The following is a 20,385-nucleotide window of genomic DNA, read 5'->3' as shown; positions in this document are numbered from 1 at the left end:
GCCACGGAATTGCTCATCGTGCCATTTTCACGATGTAAATAATTCTAGTTAAACTGGTATTTCTATTGTATTTTGAGAATCGACGGTTCTAGTGTTTCCCGTGACGCTCTTACCTGTCATAGTCACCGTTCGACTATTAGGATTGCCATTTGTATTACTCGGTTCCTTTGCTCAATTCAACTCCACATAGTTAAATAAGATTTTAGTCCTTCGAATGCTGACCAACGCCGATCGGCGTTTTGCTGACAAGTCCATGGGCCTGCAAAACGCCGATAGGCGTTGTATATTGAGCATGTACAAAGTAAACAAGAATACTACCTTCTAAGCCTTTAAAGGTAGTATTGAAAAACAATGCATTGAACATGGGTCATGTAATCCGTGTCATTCATTTGTTGTTTATAATGATTCGTTTGCACCGGAATTTCTGAATTTATAACTATAGCAGAATTACCCGATGGAAATCCCCAACTACTGAGTATTTTAGATTGTGGCTTGGAATTTAGATTGTGAGCATTACATTTTAAGAAGAAGAAGCTAGTTTAGAAAAATAATTCATTAATAGACTTCTTTTGTTTATTTATATTATATTGTTGCAAGATATATAGAGTCACACCCATAGATCTAGAATATACTAGATATGGCATTACAACAAATTTCGTTGGAGATCTTGTCGCCACTAACTGAGGGGTGCGGGGGGTTTAACTAGCGGGGGGAAGTTGGGGAAAAACATGTTTTTTTCCCTACGACGCAGCGGTCGGCGTTTTTTTCACTTCCCCCCGCTAGTTAAACTCCCCGCACCCCTCAGTTAGTGACGAAAAGATGAAAAGATCTCCGCATATCTATCGACAAGATCTCCGCAATCGACCTTTCCTACTTAGAAGCTACTAACTTACTGAGAGAAAAGTGTGCATGCGCCATGTATTTTGCATGCGCCAAAAGGGAGACCAGTATAAACCGTGAGGGCGGATCTATGTATTATACATCTATTGTCACACCTTTACAAAACTCAAAATCCTCGGTGGTAGTTATCTAGGGTTTGTTTAGATTAGCTACAATTTGTATACCTGCTTTCTATTGGGTTTCTAAATAATTCTAGTTGGAAATGTTGGCGAAATTTTTAGCGTGGCGGGCTTTCAACAGAAAAGACGTCAGCATTCAAAGGGCTAGACATCTTATTGGGGTTCTACGACATGGTTGGGTTTGGGTCGCCATCTTATGAGTTGGGACCTGTTCAACCATGTTGGTGGCTATCACTTTACTACCTAACTGACCGTCATATTAAATAGTTGTGCATCAAACCACGCTGTCGTTTCATTCCTTTTGCCCCCATAATCACTTAAACGCTGTTGAGAATTAGAACTTTTTGTCCTTTTAGCATTTAGAATTTAGTGTAAATATAATAGTACTGATTTCAACGCTTAGTGTGTTAACTTTAACCATATGTTGTTTTTATTGGTATGTAGGTATAATGGTCAATGCATACAACTTTATTATTTAGCATATAGGTTATCTTTAAAATTTTGAGCAGGTCCTAGTTTTATTTTCTTATCATTTTTATATGTTGAGAAAAATCTTTTTTGCATTTTCTTTGTATGAAATACTTCATGAGTAGTTTCACTAGTTTGTTCATACACGAACTAATCTATCCACTTATAGTGTACACAAAAGAACATTTTTTTCTCAATAAATTTTAAATTTACCGTTAACTATTTTATCGCGAATTAAGTACATATGCAGGCATACTATTCCTAAATGGCGTATTGTGGATTAGGTTGTCTGGAATTTTTTTTCAGTATTAAATTTGGAAATTTCAAATTGATAAATTCACTGGCAACACAGACCAACGAAATTTTAATAAATGCGATCAGAAGTTTGTTTCAATTATGATTCAAACTTTAAATAAATAAACTTGATTGGTTAAAAAAAAAAAAAAAAATTATTATTACGTATTTTACTTTAATGCATTTATGACATTATTCACCCGAAATTTATTTTTAAATATTTAGGATTCAATCTACATAGGTTAACGTTTTTAGGAAATGTAACCGCATACAAATATCTAATATTCTAATCTAATCCACGATTTTTTTTTCATTTATCGGTAAAAACCGATGTAACGGTAGTAGGAAAATTCATTTACCGGCTTATGAAATTTGACGGTAAATTGCAATCCCTAGTAATACCTCTGGCAACTGACGCACATTGTTGAAAGTGTATGTATTTACGGCTATAGAGCTGTAATTTACTAGAATTCTTTTTGAATATGAATTATGTTTATTCGAATATGAAAACTAATGTTTATAATATTTATGTTTTAATTGAATTTGATTCTTGATTATATCTATTTTAATAGCTACTGATCTACTGATCATTTTCTATTTTACAATTTTAATTTAATTTTGTTAGTAATCATAGTATTATGTTATTCTAATGTTAATGTACAGCATAATAGGAAAAACAGCTCAAAAACCTATTAACAATTCTTCTAAATGCTCATAATTAGACACCGGACCGTCCGACCGTACAGCGCGCCGTCCATTGTTCAAATGTTGTAAATGCTTTGTTAAAGGTTCGCCGGACCATTTTTTTGGCACTCTAGCTTTGTAAATAGAGCTAAACCGCCCCGATTCCTGGAAAAAGCACGGTCTGTATCCGTAGTCTACTCATGATACATCTAATACATAATATTTTTAATTGAGTTTAGGTTTACATAGGTTTAGAGTCCAAAGCCTGCTGATGAATACAGTGACATGCAAAAAAAGTTGACATACGGGAATATAGTCAAACCTATAGCAATGCAGATCGGTTTAATAAAAATCGTAAGAAATATATAAAAGGAAAAAAATTATTAAAATATTATAATTTAATATTATGTATGATCTTTTTTACATTTTCATTTTATTTTCTTTGGGTACTTAATCGAATTTGTTCAATAAAAATATTTTTTTACAGTATTTGTTGTATTCATACATGTGAAATAATAAAATCTATACATAGTACATCAGTTGGATATATAAATTTTAAAATATGCAAGGAATTGACGTTCTAATCAAAATATTTATCATACTACTACCACGTTGACTGCACATGAATCTATGTACGTATGTAAGTAAATTACGCACGATATGACATCTAGAAAATTTACAAGAGAAATAACAAATAGCAATGCGCAAGAAACGAGATGTTTACATATCTACAGTCGTATGACAACGAATTACTAACACCCGCGTATTTACCCTATTTTGTGTACCTGCGCCGTCTTAAGTAACATTTTGGGTTGGTTTTTTTTGTAGACCATTCATTGTATCCTATTCTATGTATTTAGAGAAGGATAGGATGAGTAGTGTTTATACAAATAGTTTAAAAACCGAACAAGTGCAAATACACAGTTTGGCTTTGAAATTCGTTTGGTGTAGACGTGTGCTTTCACTGGGAGAAAAGTTAGTTTTGAAGAGATTTTTGCTTTCCTGTATATTATCGATATCATTGAAGTAAGTTAAAGTGTTTAAATTTTTTAAATGTGACTTAATTATTTGTTTAAATTGCTTGTGAAAAAAACCCCTTTCCTTTTTAGATGGGAAGAAATAAAGATTTATCTATGGAGAAAATCGCCAATATTTCCACATTATTAAATACTGGGAAGTATTCTATACGATATATTGCTAAAGATTAGGGGGTTAGAGTTTTCAGTGTGCATAAAATTAGCACCCAACTAAAAAGAGGTGAAAATCCTACGGTCACCAAGCGTAAGAATTGTTGTGGCACTCGAAAATACGGTCCTCGAGTCGATCGATATATTATAAATACTGTTGAGAAGGATCGGTTTGCCACAAATAAAAAAATCCAGACAAATTTACGGGAGCGGAACCGAAATATCGACTCGGACAATACAACGCCGTTTCGCAGACGCGGGGATGAATGGCAGACAACTACTTAAAAAAACGCTTTTGACGCCAAAAATGAAGAAAGCCAGGCTCAATTTGGCTAATGAGCATCGCCACTTCACCCTCGACGATTGGAAAGGGGTAATTTAATTGAAATTAAATTATTTGTCTAATTTTTTTTGAATGAATTGAATTAATCGATGTTTTTAACATTTTTAAGGTTCACTTCTCTGACGAGTCGTCAATTCAATTGATGACACCGACTCACCAATACGTACGTAGGCGAGTCGGCAAGCGGTATAATGAGTCCTGTGTCATAAAAAATGTGAAACACCCGCTGTCACTCATGATTTGGGGCTCAATTAGAGCGGAAGGTCGGGGGCCATTGTATTTTGTAGAAGGGATGATGAATGCTTCGCAATATATAACGGTATTGCGATACACCCTATTGCACTCTATACAAAACAAAATTGACAAAAGGGATCGCCTGCACTTAATGCAATATTTTTGCACCCTGCCATAAAGCCAAAATTGTGAAAAAAATCATGTCCAACCACAATTTACCGCTCCTTCACTGGCCCGGTAATTCTCCCGATCTAAATCCTAAAGAAAATGTCCGGCATACCCTTAAAATGAAATTAAATAAGCTCCAATGTACCAATAAAAATATCCTAAAACAAAACATAATTTCTGTGTGGCAGGGAGATCCTGAGATAAAGTCAACCATTGCGTCTTGTATCGAGAGTATGCCCAAAAGAATAGCATCGTGTCTCCGAAATAAGGGTGGACATACAAAATATTAATAATATATATATATGTTGTATTAATATTGTAAATAAACTATGTATAATCATTATAAACACATCTTTGTTTTAATTTTACGAACCTACTCTTCAATATATAGCTCTAAACATAGAATTTGCAAAATCCGCATGGTGTTAGTAATTCGCTGTCATGGGACTGTAGATCATGATCGAATGTTTTTAAAACGCATTTGCTACAATTCTATATTGGGAATGCGTTTTTTGTACGTGGACCCGGACACGTTTTTTTTACTATCATTTAGCTCTCCTAAAAACAAAAATTTTTGACATTGAAATTTTACCAGAAGGAAAATTTTGCACGCGCTGCAATTGTGCAATACCGAAGTGTGCACGATGCAACAATTTTATTAGTACAACGTTCTCTAATCGTAATTTGATGTTTATTTATGTACATATGTATACTGTGGCCTACCAGTGGTGAATTCTGCGGTTTCAATATCTAGATTAACTATTTGAAATTGCACATACTTTATTTTTAATTAATTTTGAATGTATGATGTTACTGATATTCTAGTAACTTAGTAGTCAATAGCAGGTTACGTAATTTGATTGAATTGCGTCGATCTAATTAGCGTCTACGATGAAATGTGCCAAAAATATTTTATTTTTATCATTGTCATTGTTAAAGTACGTATTTACGATTTTTATTTTGATGTTTTGTAAGCGTTGAAAATATGTATTATATCTATGATGATGTGGAGTATATTTCAATCGTTAATTAATTTACAAATACTCGTATTTGTAAATTATTCATACCTACACTTTTGTGTCAGAGTGAAACTGTTTTGAAAACGGTTCATTTGCGTATTGGAAATCGCTTTTCTGTATACAAATACGGGTTTTGCTTGTGCTAGTCTAATTTGTCTTCTTAGAGTCGGGTTTTACAGAAAACTCTTCAAACAATTTTTTTTTTTTTTATAAGATTGAAATATAATGTATGACTTATGTATTTATGTATAATTTTATATTCATTAGTATTTGAGGGTTCACTATTTCCATTGTGATTTTAATTACATTGAAGATTACACATAAATTTCCCAAAACTGATTTGAAATTGGTAAACAAGATAAGAGATTGAATTAAATCAAATTATAAATACTTTATCATTATATATTTATATAAGTTTACAAGAATCAAGAAAAATAGCAATCTTAATACTTTTGATATCATTTCAATTTCAATATTTTGAATCAAAATTACTTCTTATTTTTTTTTAATCATTTTTATTTCAGTCAAATTAGTCAATCAGTCAAATCATTTTAATACAAAAGAGTAATAGTTGACTAATTTAATTAAAAAGTAAAAATAATATAGTGGTAATCTTGTGTATGTACGTATGCAATGGCAATCCTAATTGATATCAATCAATATATGAGAAATTTTGTTTTCAAAATCAGTATAAGTCATTTAATTTTCAATTGCATTTTAATTTGATTGTCTAATTACATTTGACTGACTGATTTTATCATACTTACATGTGTATTTATTTAGCTATTATATTTGGATAAACAAATGACCGAATCTATTATGAAATTTAAACTTACATAACTATAGCATATAAATTAAAATATACCCCTCGAAAAATCGTGAATAATTCTTATTAGAATCCTTTTAAATATTCCGTATATTCCAAATATTCCGTTCGTTCCAAATATTTTTAAATTATATCTACCCACTTTATTTTAATTCCGACGAATTCATTATGTTTTGTAAACATATTTGACACATACGCTAATAATGTAAATAAAATATTCAAAAATTCGATAATGGGCAGTATGTAATTAGAAACGTGTTATACTTAATATACATATGCATGTACATCTCGGTCGTAATGAAAAACAGCCGACACCTACATTTTATGTACATACAGACATACACAGCGTTGTCGTTCAATGGGTTTCAGAGATTTCTGGAAATCTTTTCTTCAAAATTTTAAATCTCCTGAAATTTGTTGTTCAATATGTTTTCTCAGATCTTCATTTATTTCTCTTTAGAAAAACTTGGCTAAAGTCAGGGTCTTTTTCCCATGTAACGCGGTGGAACGGCGTTCCGACACCTTTTTTCTCAGCATTTTTTACGTTTCAAACGAATATTATATATAATATAATCTTTTATAATAAAAAAAACTTGATAAGAGTAAGTTCGGGTCCTGAGTCCTTTTTTTTTCAAACAAAAAGCCCTGTGTAAAATTATTTCTACTTGACTAAATATATGTACATACATGTAGTATATAAATTTGTGATAAAAGAAACTCATCGATCATCATTCTGAAAAGTACTGGGTTAACAGGGATGTTTGGAAAATGTGATGCGTTGTGAAAAATTAGTTTTTGTATTATTACTACAAACATATACATATGTATATACAGAATGCATCGGAATATTTTTTATAGGAAACCCGTTGTTACGGGAATTGGATGATACTACTGCGCCTACATACATATTGTACGTGGTTCAGTGATTATTCCGCACATAACGATCTCGGACACGTCACTAAAATCTCGATCATGGAACACCTGGCACCCGAAAATTCCACCCATCTAGACCCACACATGCGAACTAACAGATTAACGAGAATTCGAGTGCCAGATATTCCGTACTCGCGATTTTCATGGCAACGATTGTCATGTGCGCTATCACAATGTGCGAAATAATCCATTTACCATTGTACGTACATATTACCCATAACAATAAGAATAAATCCAACGTGTTTCCTCTAGAACGGGAATCAAACATCACAATTGATTAATAGACGTAACCAGAAGGATAGAAAAAAAAGTAAACAGTGGTTATTATATGTATGGATGTAGATAGTGGGAGCCGCCACTGGAAGGTCAGTCGAGCAGCTGACGCGTCCGCAGGTGGTTGTGTGGTTCGCTTCACTCCTCACACGCATATCTCCGTCTCGCTCGCACTACATAACCTATGACGTTTCTTTTGTTTTGGTCCAAATCCGTGCCATTGTTGTTAACCTATTTTTTTTTATACATTTGATTTGATTAAAATCTCGGTAGATCGAAATCGACCGACGAGCGCACACCGTCTAGTACAATACGCGCCGCGCGCACGTCTCGCAAACAAAGACCGCGGGTCGCGGATCTGGGGGTAGGTTTTGGCCGTAAGGTCAACGATAACAGCCCGTGCAAGGGCTGCCATCCCATGCTCCCGGGGTCGAAAATCTAATTGGTCGTGTCTGTCCCATATATCGATGGTGAATCATTTGTCTATATCGATCGCGGAGAGCGTGCGCTTTGTTTGCGATTGACGTTGTCGTGCACCGATCTTGTTTTGGCTTTGATTTATCTGGAATGGCTACGTCCACACTACCGATATCTACACCCGATACTTACGAAATTTTCCATATCCAGTTCCCATATTGCAACCTGTGGCTGCTATTTAGGAACTGGTTATGGCAAATTTTGTAAATATTGGTAGTGTGGACGTAGCCAATGACTTGTGCTTAAGCTGTACATCAGTACATATGTTTTGTTTCTCTAATGTTTGTACTAAGTACATTTGGTTTAGTGTTTCTCAGTTATTTGTTAAAAATCTACCGTACATACATATGTTAAACTTTCACGAAATTCATCTCCCATACCGTGCGTTCTAGTCTATTTCTTTGCTCAATATTGAAGAGTTCTATGTACATATGTATGTACTTCAAAATATTTTTTTCTTCTGAAATGCGTACTTTTAGCCGTTTCTTTGCTTTTGTATTTCTTTTAGATATTTTTATCTACCCCTCTTTTTTTATTTATTTATCCTGATCGTTTTAACCGTTAGCGAACTCCTATTCTTACTCACGTATTTGTTTTAATACAACTTGAAAATAGTTGTCTTTTATTCCCTATATTATTTGATAATGGTTAAAAACAAAAATTATTTATTTTTATCACGTTTGAAACATAAAACTGTCATGTTTAAAACATGAAACTGTCATGTCTGAAACATGAAACTCTCATGTCTGATTTTCATGTTTGACCTTGTGGTTTTTAGATGTTATTAAATTTTAATGATAAATCGCAACAATCTGTAACGGGATTAAAATTTCAGATTTTTTGTTGGCTAACTTTTAAATTCACCAAAGTACATTAGTGTGAAGAATATATAAGAAAATAATAAGAATCTTATAAGAAATGATTAAATCGATACTATTCGAATTGAATGTAACATTTTTAGACACATATTTTACATCCTATGATGTATAACCTTTTGCAATGTAAATTCTTACGTGTTCAAAAATTGACGTCACGCTCCCCATTTCGATTTCTCTAAAGATGTTCCCGTAGTGCGAGCGGAGATATTTTCTCGCTCGATGTTTATCTTCAAATATTATTCTAGCATAGTCTTTGTGTATTTTTGCCGTGCAAACATCTAATTTATATGTACCTGCATTCTGTTTTATCCGTGAAGTTAGTCAAAAGAAAAAAGGAAAACCTGAAAGATTGTGCAGTGGTGTGATTTATTATTCATGAGTGTTTCGTTTTGACAATGAATTCCGTGGAACAAAATGACGACAGTTTTGGCGAGGAGACGACAAGAAATCGCAAACCTTCTCTGGTGAAGTACAGCTTCGACAAGGATGACTGCGATTTGGAGAAGTGGATTGAGAACAAACGAAGGATGAGCGAAAAAAGTATATCAATTTCATTTACATATGTACATCATTCTGAAATAAATACCAATTAGAATACGCGTGGTTATTTGATTTATAGTTATTATTTGTTTACTTAATTTAAATAGAAACAGCATACAGCTATACAACATAATAAAACATACGATTCGACATAAAATAAATAAATATAAAAATACAATGGATAATAAAATATCCAATCAGAATATAAGCAATAAATCAACGCCGTCATTAAATTATTAATGATCGAATGACATCATTAATAATTTAATGACATCATTAATAATTTAATGACATCATTAATAATTTAATGACATCATTAATAATTTAATAAATTAATAACTATTCTGGTAACAGCATTAATTATGTACCTATGGCCAAATTTTCATATCATATCATATACATATAATTATTCTGTGTGTCTGTGTAAGATAATGTTATGCTATTATGTACGTCACAGCTAAAACACTGCGAACAAATCTTACGAATATGATAACCAAAGAAAAAAACTTCTACATATGTATATATATGTTACACCGAATCCATGAAATTGTCTATTACAAGCATTCGGTAAGAGAATTGCCGAATGCGTGAAAAATGCAAGCACGTTGCCCAGTTCACGGATTCGGTAAATTATTTGACGAATGCGTGTATTCGGCAAGAATTTGTCTGCTCAAAGCATGGAGTCGGCAAATAGACAGCAGCGTTCCGGTGTTGTTTTTTAGAACTGGACAGCGTGGACAAAGTGACAGCTGAATAAGGATGTTTAATTTACATATTATTATGTATAATATGACTACATATGTACATATGTTTCGATCATCTCATATGACTTATACATAAATTAATGCCATGTTTGAGATTGAACTACCCTGTTCGAAAGACCATGTTTGATTGTGTATGAGGGTTGCGTTCAGGATTCAGAATATTATAATTTAAGTCTCTCTTCTCTTTGTCTCACATTCATTGTATGATAAAGAACACTTTCCTGGCTTGCTCCATTAGTTGCGTGCCGACGGCTGCCGTGTGTATGAGTGGGCTCGAGTGACTGATTTCACGTGTCTTTCTGATTGTGCGTGCGCATTGCAACTTATAGAGTATTACATTGAATGGAGGGTAAAATAGGTCGTAACCAACCCAAGACAAGTGACAATTTCACGGATTCGGTGTAACATATGTTCTGTTTGCTACCAACGTTTCCTCTATGATAATATACGGCGCTAAGTCTCTGAGAATTTAGCGCCATCTATTGAAAATTTATTTAATTTATTAGTTTATTTATTTTTTCTTTTGGTGTTTTATATTGTTTATATGTAGGTAGATAGTTTTAACTATTAAACAATTAAATATGAATTTTTCATATTAAACAATTAAATATGAATATTAAATTAAATATATTTAAAAAGTATTTGAAAAAATTAAATAAGATATAAAATGGCAAACTCAAACAGGAGACGGTCTATCTGGATTTAATAACCATCTAAATCTTGATCTAGTTCGAATAATTACTCAATTCGAGGCGGAATTTGAACCCACGACCTCTCTATTGGTGAACAATTGCTACGTTGTGACTTATGAATGATGAATTACTATAGTTCTATTTTGCTTATTCGTCAGTATAATTATACCATTATGTGTATATATCTCTGCAATATAGCAACAATGAATTCATTGTTCTAAATGTACCTACATTTAAATTAGTAATAAAACCTACCATAAATGCTTCAAGACGCAAGCAAGCTTCGCCAACGTAATCATTTGATGTATCATATGATAAGCGATTAAAGAGGACCTTATTGAAAAGTTAGTCGGTTCCGGAATGAAAAATTCCGGAAAATACGTGGCGAGGTGTCATTTTTCCTCATTCCAATTGATAATTCTAATTCTCGCTCCAGAACTCTATTCCTACCTATTCGGGCCAGGACTAATGTGCTTGATGACTCACCCCTTTCAAGAGCCATTCGACTATTTAACCTGCTTTCTGGGAGCCTTGATGTTTTTACTTCATCATACAGTTCTGTCAGGCAGCATATTTTAAATGACTTCTAGCTACATACATATTTACACATGTTGTTTTCATTTTGTAATGTTATTATTTAGCATAATGTGTATGTATGTTGGTTTTATCTATATTTATATATGTATGCTATTTTTTATTTATATATATATATATATATATATATATATATATATATATATGTATATATATATATATATGAGTAATTTGTCTTTATTTATGTGTTTATGTGTATATGCATGTATAATGTTTGTATGTTTATGGATGTATGTAATGTATGTGTATATGTATATGTATATGTGTATGTATGTATATGTGAATATATATATATATATATATATATATATATATATATATATATATATATATATATGTATGTATATATGTGTGTGTATATATATATATATATATATATATATATATATATATATATATATATATATATATATATATGTATGTATATGTATATATGTATATATGTGTGTGTATGTATATGTATATATGTATATGTATATGTGTATGTATATATATATATATATATGTAGGTGTGTATGTATGTATATGTATATATGTGTATTTTTATATTTATGAATGTATGTATCTGTATTTGTGTATACGTGTAAGAATTTGTGTATATATGGATGGTATACATATATGTTTATATAATTGTCTTTGGCCAGGAAGGTGCATTGGGTTTACCTGTTAGGCCTTCTTGGTATAAATTAAATGAAAAAATAAAATAAATAAAATAAAATAAAATAATTAAAATCAAATTTTCATACGTCTAGACGTTTGTCACGGCAATGCAATTCAAAATCAGTAAAAAAAACTGCTCAATGCATTTAACATTATAAAAGCACAAAGAATTGCTGAATTCTTTATCTAGCCGAACGTTTATAATGTATTCAAGTTTGCATATGTTTATGTATTCATGCAAAAAACTCTTTCAGATGTATAAATATTTAAATTATTCGAATGCTAGCTGTAAACGACATTGCATATGAATACATATTTACTTCTACGTGTTTACGTTTTATTATAAATAACAAGAAGAAAATGATGAATTTACTTAAATAATATAATATGTATATAATTTGAGAAGACATGCATTTACGAACTCTAAAATTAGAATGTTGACGTTTGTTATCGCAAATATAGGAACATACATACATGTACAGCACGTTTGTGCAACTACTATTATACTTTTTTTTTATTTATGATAAGCTTGTATAATTGTATTACTTGCCATATCTAAATATTTAAATACAAATTCCATGCTAGAAACAAAAAGCGTATACATTTTAAGTGTATATAACTAATTCTGTTCTTAAAATTGCTTGTATGTTTGTGCATATTATAAACAGGTACATGCGTATGAATAATTTGGTGCGGTGATTATTCCGCACAAAACGATCTCGCGCACGTCACTAAAATCTCGATCACGGAAAATCTGGCACCCGAAAATTCCAACCATCGTGAAATATGTGCGAAATAATCCATTTACCGAATAATTTACATGTGCCTTAATTACATGAACTTATCTCTGACTGGTGTCTAGAGTTGAGTATTTTGTATCAGCATTTGTGTGGTCTACTTGGAAATATACATACACTTTAAGAAATTAGAAAAAACTTTTATCAATCACTTGCGTAATAAATAAGAACCCAGAGTCATTGTTGAAAATCTGTTGTGCCCTCAATGGTACTCCCTCTCACTAATACTTGATAGCAAGATGTTGTTACATATTTAGTTAATTGTTTTGGCCCAAGTGGCCACTAACTATGCATTGACCAACAACTGTAGCATTTTCTCTTAATTCAATGTGTTCAAATCAATATATCTTGGTAATCGCTTGAGTTAGTAATACACTTATATAGGTACATTGAGTTTTTTGGAATACACTTTCGGCAAGGGAAATGTTTTCTTACTAATGTTGTTATTTTAAAATAAAAAATAATGTTGAATCTAACGTATGGATGTGAAACTTGAATATTGAATGCCAAAATCTAATCTATAATTTGGAAAGAGACTTTGTATGTAAATATCCTTGGTCGTCGTCGTCGTCGTCTTCGTCGTCGTCGTCGTCGTCCGTAGATCGGTGACGTCATCGAACACGTGATTCGATTTTTTTTTTTTTCGATCCATGGGCGCCGATTTGTTTTTTTCGATTCAATGGATTCACCCCCGCGGGGGCGCAAAGCGAGTAGTTTCATGGGGCCCCGCCAGGGGCGCCACAAGGGGCGCAGCCCCGTGGGGCCCCAGCCTCATGGGGCGCAGCCCCATGGGGCTCAAAAGGGGGCGCCACGAGGGGCGCAGCCCCGTGGGGCCCAGCCTCATGGGGCGCAGCCCCATGGGGCTCAAAAGGGGGCGCCACGAGGGGCGCAGCCCCGTGGGGCCCCGGGGGGGCCCAGCCTCATGGGGCGCAGCCCCATGGGGCTCAAAAGGGGGCGCCACAAGGGGCGCAGCCCCGTGGGGCCCCGTGGGGCCCCGAAGGGGGCCCGGGGGGCCCAGCCTCATGGGGCGCAGCCCCATGGGGCTCAAAAGGGGGCGCCACAAGGGGCGCAGCCCCGTGGGGCCCCGAAGGGGGCCCGGGGGGCCCAGCCTCATGGGGCGCAGCCCCATGGGGCTCAAAAGGGGGCGCCACAAGGGGCGCAGCCCCGTGGGGCCCAGCCTCATGGGGCGCAGCCCCATGGGGCTCAAAAGGGGGCGCCACAAGGGGCGCAGCCCCGTGGGGCCCCGAATGGGGGCCCGGGGGGCCCAGCCTCATGGGGCGCAGCCCCGTGGGGCTCAAAAGGGGGCGCCACAAGGGGCGCAGCCCCGTGGGGCCCCGAAGGGGGCCCGGGGGGCCCAGCCTCATGGGGCGCAGCCCCGTGGGGCTCAAAAGGGGGCGCCACAAGGGGCGCAGCCCCGTGGGGCCCCAGCCTCATGGGGCGCAAGCCCTAATAGGCATTAACTAAGGGGGGCGAAGCCCTAGACGGCAATTAATCATGGGGGCGCGGAGGGGCGAAGCCCTAAAAGGCAACTGATCATGGGGGCGAAGCCTTAGACGGCATTTAATCATGGGGGCGCGGAGGGGCGAAGCCCTAAAAGGCATTAACTAAGGGGAGCGAAGCCCTAAACGGCAATTAATCTTGGGGGCGTGGGGGGCGAAGCCCTAAAAGGCAACTGATCATGGGAGCGAAGCCTTAGACGGCATTTAATCATGGGGGCGCGGAGGGGCGAAGCCCTAAAAGGCATTAACTAAGGGGGGCGAAGCCCTAAACGGCAATTAATCTTGGGGGCGCGGGGGGCGAAGCCCTAAAAGGCATTAACTAAGGGGGGCGAAGCCCTAGACGGCATTTAATCATGGGGGTGCGGAGGGGCGAAGCCCTAAAAGGCATTAACTAAGGGGGGCGAAGCCCTAAACGGCAATTGCTCATGGGGCGTGGAGGGGCGAAGCCCTAGAAGGCAAAGGCTCAGGGGGGCGCCGAGGGCGAAGCCCTAGAAGGCAAAAAAAAATTTTGATTTTTTTTTTTTGATTTTTTAAAAAAAATTTTTTTAATTTTTTTTTTATTTTTTTTTTTATTTTTTTTTTAATTTTTTTTTTTTGATTTTTTTTTTATTTTTTTTTTATTTTTTTTTTTAATTTTTAAATTTTTTTTTAATTTTTTTTTTTTTTTAATTAAATTAGCTTAGTCATGTTTAAGCGGTTTATATTATAAACACTGAGCGAAGCCGGGTAATACAGCTAGTGTTACATAAAGTTCAATGCACTCAAAGAAGTGTGGAACGTTATACGCTCGACATAACGAGAAAAGATAGGAAACAGAATAAGTGCTTGATAAGTATGACAAGGGATGTAGTGGAGAATGAAATGATTAAAATGACAATCGGCGGGTCGCGTAGCTAGAAGAATGGATGAAAAGTGGACAAAGGAAGTGCTGGAATAGTACCCGAGAGAATGTAAGCGAGTGGAAGGAAGGCCGCAAGGAAGATTGCGTAAATAAGAGACAAACGGAATGGTTAATGGTTGTAAATGGTGATGATGTTGAATGTTGAATCGATCACATTATGTAAATATTATGACAGTTAATGATGGAATTGAATCAAAAACGTATAAATACACCTTCTAAATTTCAAAAAATATTAGTTTGTATTATTTGTGAATTGAATTGTTTTAAGATTCATATTGTTTTCAAACCTGCAGATCATGATTTAGTTGGCTCTTTCAACATCGCAGTCTATTATTTTTTACATTTAAAACTCTTAAACGTATATTATTTAACTTTATATTTGTCTTTTTAACAGGTAGCGAAAGTCCTACAACTCCATTTCCTCTATCTGCCGGAGCCGAAGAAACGTTGCCCAACGAGCTCTCAGCTCCTTACGAAGTACCCCAGTTCCCAATCGAGCAGATAGAAAAGAAGCTTGCTATACAAAGACAGCTCAATGTCAAGTGAGTAGATACGTACTATAATCCTTTATTCACCAATTCAATAGACTTATACATATTGACATTCGTGCCATAGATACTTACATAGACGTAATTTTGATCTCACCCAACACCAAAGTGTACACGTAACGTATTTTTTGATAGTTAAAATACTAGTGAATACTAAAATAATTGATATAGTAGTAATTTACAGTTAATATTAACATTAAATATTGGTGATGTTGTGAAACAGGTTACAGTAAGCAGGAAACAAACAAACTGGTAGGTATCGAGAATTGTTTGTCAGTCAATTTACATGTTTATAATGTCTTTTCATCACTAGAAGTGTATCATGTTTAGACAGAGAACGATAATCTGAAGCTTAAATTTTACAAATGTTTTGTTTGATAAGTGTTATCTTATCATTTTTTTAGATTTATTTAGTTATATCGCGGGTTATTTGGTTATCTTGATAATTGTGTTGTTAAAATTTGATTTCTAAACTAGATAATCAATTTAGTCAAGGGCGACTTTGATATATGCATAAGTGAGTTTTTTCTTTGTTTTGTTTTTCTCAGTATTGAATTGATGTTGTTGGTAGTCTTTGCATTATTTTATTTATTATAAGTATATATTTGATTTATAGACTAGATAGAAAAATTTCCAGAACCACTGGATTCGGTGTTCTGATCGATTAGTACTAAACAAATATAGGTGAGAGAAGCCGTATAAAAAGTTGCAGTTCTACTTCGGACTGTCCATTACCAATTCAACTTCAGTGTGTTGTGTGGTCAACTGTATATCAATTTTTTCTGGTTCAATTCACACCGACGACTGAATTCGTTCAACATTTCGTATTCAAAACAGCCGATTTGAGATATTGCTTTTTTTTCATATCAGTTATCAGTTGTCGCTCTTGGTTAGATACGCATTTAAAGAGCTGTATTTGTGAAAAGTCATTATTTTAGTTACTCTTATTTAGTACTGTTTAGTATGTTTTAATGAAATTAAATGTAGGTATTTCATTGACATTTGATATTATTAAGTGTTTTCGAATTTCAATTATATAATAAGATGTTCGGAAACAAAATAGATGCCAAACGTTGGTACAAAGAACAAAAGCAATATCTACTTAGCAAGTAATTATACTTTAATTGCTTAATATTTTAGATTTAATATCTAAAATTAGGTTTATTTTAATTAATTAAGTAAATTTTTCTTATTCATTAAAATATGTGGATAATTATAGAATTCATTTTAAAATCATTCATGTTTGTGTTCCGTGAAACAATTTAAGATTTTTTTAAGCTTCCTACAACTTCATACATATTATATTTTCCAATCATACTGAAATTAATAATTTAATTATTTAAATAATTTACAAAAGATAATTTAATTTTAAAATATATAATAAAATAAAATACTAGTATTTAAAATACTAAAGCATTTATTGGGATCAAAATTTCTACTTTTTGTTTCAAAATACCATTGATTTTTGTTCTAATGAAAAATATATAATATATATATTTTAAATATTTTAAAGACGAGTTAAAAATTGTTACTAAAGGGTTAATAATACTTTTATTCATTCCAATTAAGGCTCAAAATGGCCTAACTAATTAAAAATTTAAATGTATTTATTAATTTTATGGCTACTATACATGGTCAAAAGCTGTATCCTTTGTTGGGTTTGACTTATGGATTCCAATTAAGCATTGATGATGATTCAGGGCAGCAGAGGAGAGGAGATCGGTGGCCGGCGGCAGCACTGATGAATTGTCCGACAGGAGATTTCAGCTCGAAGAACATGACTTCGTGCCTCACTTCCAGAGAATATCGATCAGTGGCGAGGACACTTCAGGGGTGAGAGACACACATCAAAATGTTTCACCTACGCTTTCAATGCTTGTCAGAAATCCTTCGTAGAATAAATTAATCACCTAAGATATGTTTATCCGCACATTTGGCACGTTGACTTGTTGATTTTTTATACTCTGTTTAAGAATTCTAATGCGTATTTTAGCATTTAAAGTGTTGTCTTCTTGGATACTTTTTATTCTTCGAGGCCGTTGAGAATTAAAATTTATATAGCCATTAATTTAAGTGTCGAGAATTACGCTAGAATATTAATCTCGTCTGTTTTTGTTTGTTCTTTGGAAAATTATACACCGTTTGATTGACTGTTAAACTTCGCAGGGTTTCTCAATGCGATTTTACGGGTATTTTCTAGTAGCAATTATTTAAAATTTGAATGATTTCATACTTTGTAGACTATTTTGCTCTGGATTACGAGTTTGTGGGCTTAAACATTAATAAAAAGTTAAAAAATTAATAAATATTGAAATGATTTTATATAAAACATGTCCATGCAGTACGAAAGTTTCATTTTTCAATGCTATTCACATCCATTGTTAGTCAAACAAGAAAAAAGAGTTCGAGTCATTTGTCCAATTTGTTTCAGCTAATGTTCAGACAAATATACATTGTATACAAATATGTTTGGTTATACTGTTTCTCTTATTCCTTAATAAAGCAATCGAATGTCTCTTGAGACTTGTGCAGACACGCAAACATTGCCGATACATTGGTAATTTAACACGCCATTTCTCAATTTACACGAATACCCAAGGGTAAAGTTTGACAGTGAATAATCTGTAATAAGTCATTTAGACGATGGTATTCCATATGATATTGCTCTCGACTTATACAGAAGTAGTTCTGTAAAGGTCAGCTTTGATTATAAAAAAAATGTAATGCACTGCATATTGAATGTATTTATTATTTAGGTCCCGTTGGAAGATTTGCAACAGGCATCTAGTCTTCTAGTACAAGCCTTAGATATAAGAAGACGGTACATGGCCGATTCTTATCAAACATTCCCATCGATGACTGCTCGATTCTTGAGGACTCTTGATGCCTCCGATGCTCATTATGTCAACGGAAGCGTTGAACTTCATCACGACGATAGAATGACTATTGAAGGTAAATGAGTACTCATCATATCAAATATACCTATATAATATAGCTATTCTGTGTGTCTGTCTAAGAAGGGGGTTCCCAACCTTTTTGTACCCTAGAGCGAATTCTAAAACATCGGTAGGGCGGTGGGCACCACTTATTTTTATTATTACATACCTCCTTTACGTTTCACTTACGATTACAATTCAGGAAAAAGTTTGCCTCTTATCCGATCGTTTTCATACTTTGCCATATTGCTCATTTTGGTCATCAATATAAGTAAATGGATCCTCCGCCATTACGATGGTGCAAAAATATCGTGTAAGACGCGTTTGATATCTGCCCGGCGAGATAGTCGTTGATGTCTATCCATCGTTTGTTTATTAGTTTTAAACATAGATGGCGGTAGTAAAATAAAATTATTGTTTTTATTCAAAATAATAATTTTATATACAAATTATAGAAGAGTTATTTTTTTTAAAAAACTTTTTTTTATTCTAAGGATATTTATAATTGGACAAGGGTAATAAATAATAAACAATTACGTTCAAATTACATACACACAAAGAAACGTATTTACATACAAAATGCAATACAAAGTAAACAAAAAACACATACAAATTAAACATTTTATAAAAAAATATAATATCAATCTGTGTGATCTTTGGCATTGCATTTCATTGGCCAGTGCCTCATAATTAGGAGAATATGACGATAATCCTGTTAGCAAACAATCATAAAGATGCTCATCGGTGAGTCGATATCTATATCTTGATTTTATTAAATTCATGTTTGAAAACAATATAAATATGTCGCATAAATATGTCGAACCGAAAAAGGATTTAAATTTATATGCCGCTTTTTTAAGGTCCAAAATTTCTAACTCTAGTTCAGTGGTTCTTAACCTAGGTTCGATCGAACCCCAGGGGTTCGGTGAGTCAGTCTCAGGGGTTCGGCGGAAGTCAAAACATACACCCGACTCATATGATTCGGGTGCCAATTAAGAAGGGTTCGGTGAATGCGCATATGAAACTGGTGGGGGTCAGTACCTCCAACAAGGTTAAGAACCACTGCTCTAGTTCTTATGTCTTCCCTTGAACAAGATCTGCAATACATGCGGCTATTTCCATTACATTTATTTGGAAACCATACATACATACGATATCGCTAACATACGAACGAATATATAATAAACTTAGGTACTCAAACAATTTTAAAACTTTAACAAATAAATAAAAATAATTTATATTTTTCATTGGTGTTTGTGAAAAAAATTCTGTAGTGGTCGAATAGTGGCGGGGTTGGGAATCCCTGATCTAAGATAGCGCTCGCTGTACTATAATAGTCGTTTCGACTATTATAGTACAGTTAAACCACTGCCTAAACATATACGAACATAAAAACAAAATAAAAAAACTTCTATATATACTGTTTGCTAACAATGTTTCCTATAGGAAAATAGACGGCGCTAAGTCTCTGAGAGTATATCGCCATCTATTGAAAATTTATTTAATTAATTAATTTTTCTATTGTTTTTTTATATTGTTTATATATATGTAAGTAGGTAGTTTTTACCATTTTTTTCATATTAAACAATTAAATTAAATATATTTAAAAGGTATTTGAAGAAAATTCGACCGCGTGCGGATCGACACGTTA

At 34.1% G+C, this 20,385-nt stretch overlaps 2 protein-coding genes across 20 annotated transcripts in view; both read left to right on the top strand.

Moving 5' to 3' along the window:
• The window catches only part of LOC143919373 (microsomal glutathione S-transferase 1-like), a 241,515-nt gene that overhangs the window by 114,810 nt on the left and 106,320 nt on the right, over positions 1-20,385 (top strand). The window lies entirely within an intron of this gene.
• Positions 1-20,385, top strand: part of AMPdeam (AMP deaminase) — a 41,818-nt gene that overhangs the window by 14,800 nt on the left and 6,633 nt on the right. For 10 of the 19 annotated variants that reach the window (XM_077441640.1, XM_077441660.1, XM_077441652.1 and 7 more), the window contains 3 exons: positions 15,645-15,792; positions 17,499-17,631; positions 18,555-18,750. In XM_077441640.1, coding sequence (XP_077297766.1) covers positions 15,645-15,792; positions 17,499-17,631; positions 18,555-18,750 — 477 coding nt within the window. The other 9 variants (XM_077441642.1, XM_077441643.1, XM_077441641.1 and 6 more) reach the window with 9 other exon arrangements.

The sequence above is a fragment of the Arctopsyche grandis genome, chromosome 11 (genome assembly GCF_051622035.1).
Source record: "Arctopsyche grandis isolate Sample6627 chromosome 11, ASM5162203v2, whole genome shotgun sequence".
NCBI classification, from domain to species: Eukaryota; Metazoa; Arthropoda; class Insecta; order Trichoptera; family Hydropsychidae; genus Arctopsyche; species Arctopsyche grandis.
Note: the sequence above shows the minus strand (reverse complement) of the source record. Positions and strands in the feature narration are given on the sequence as shown.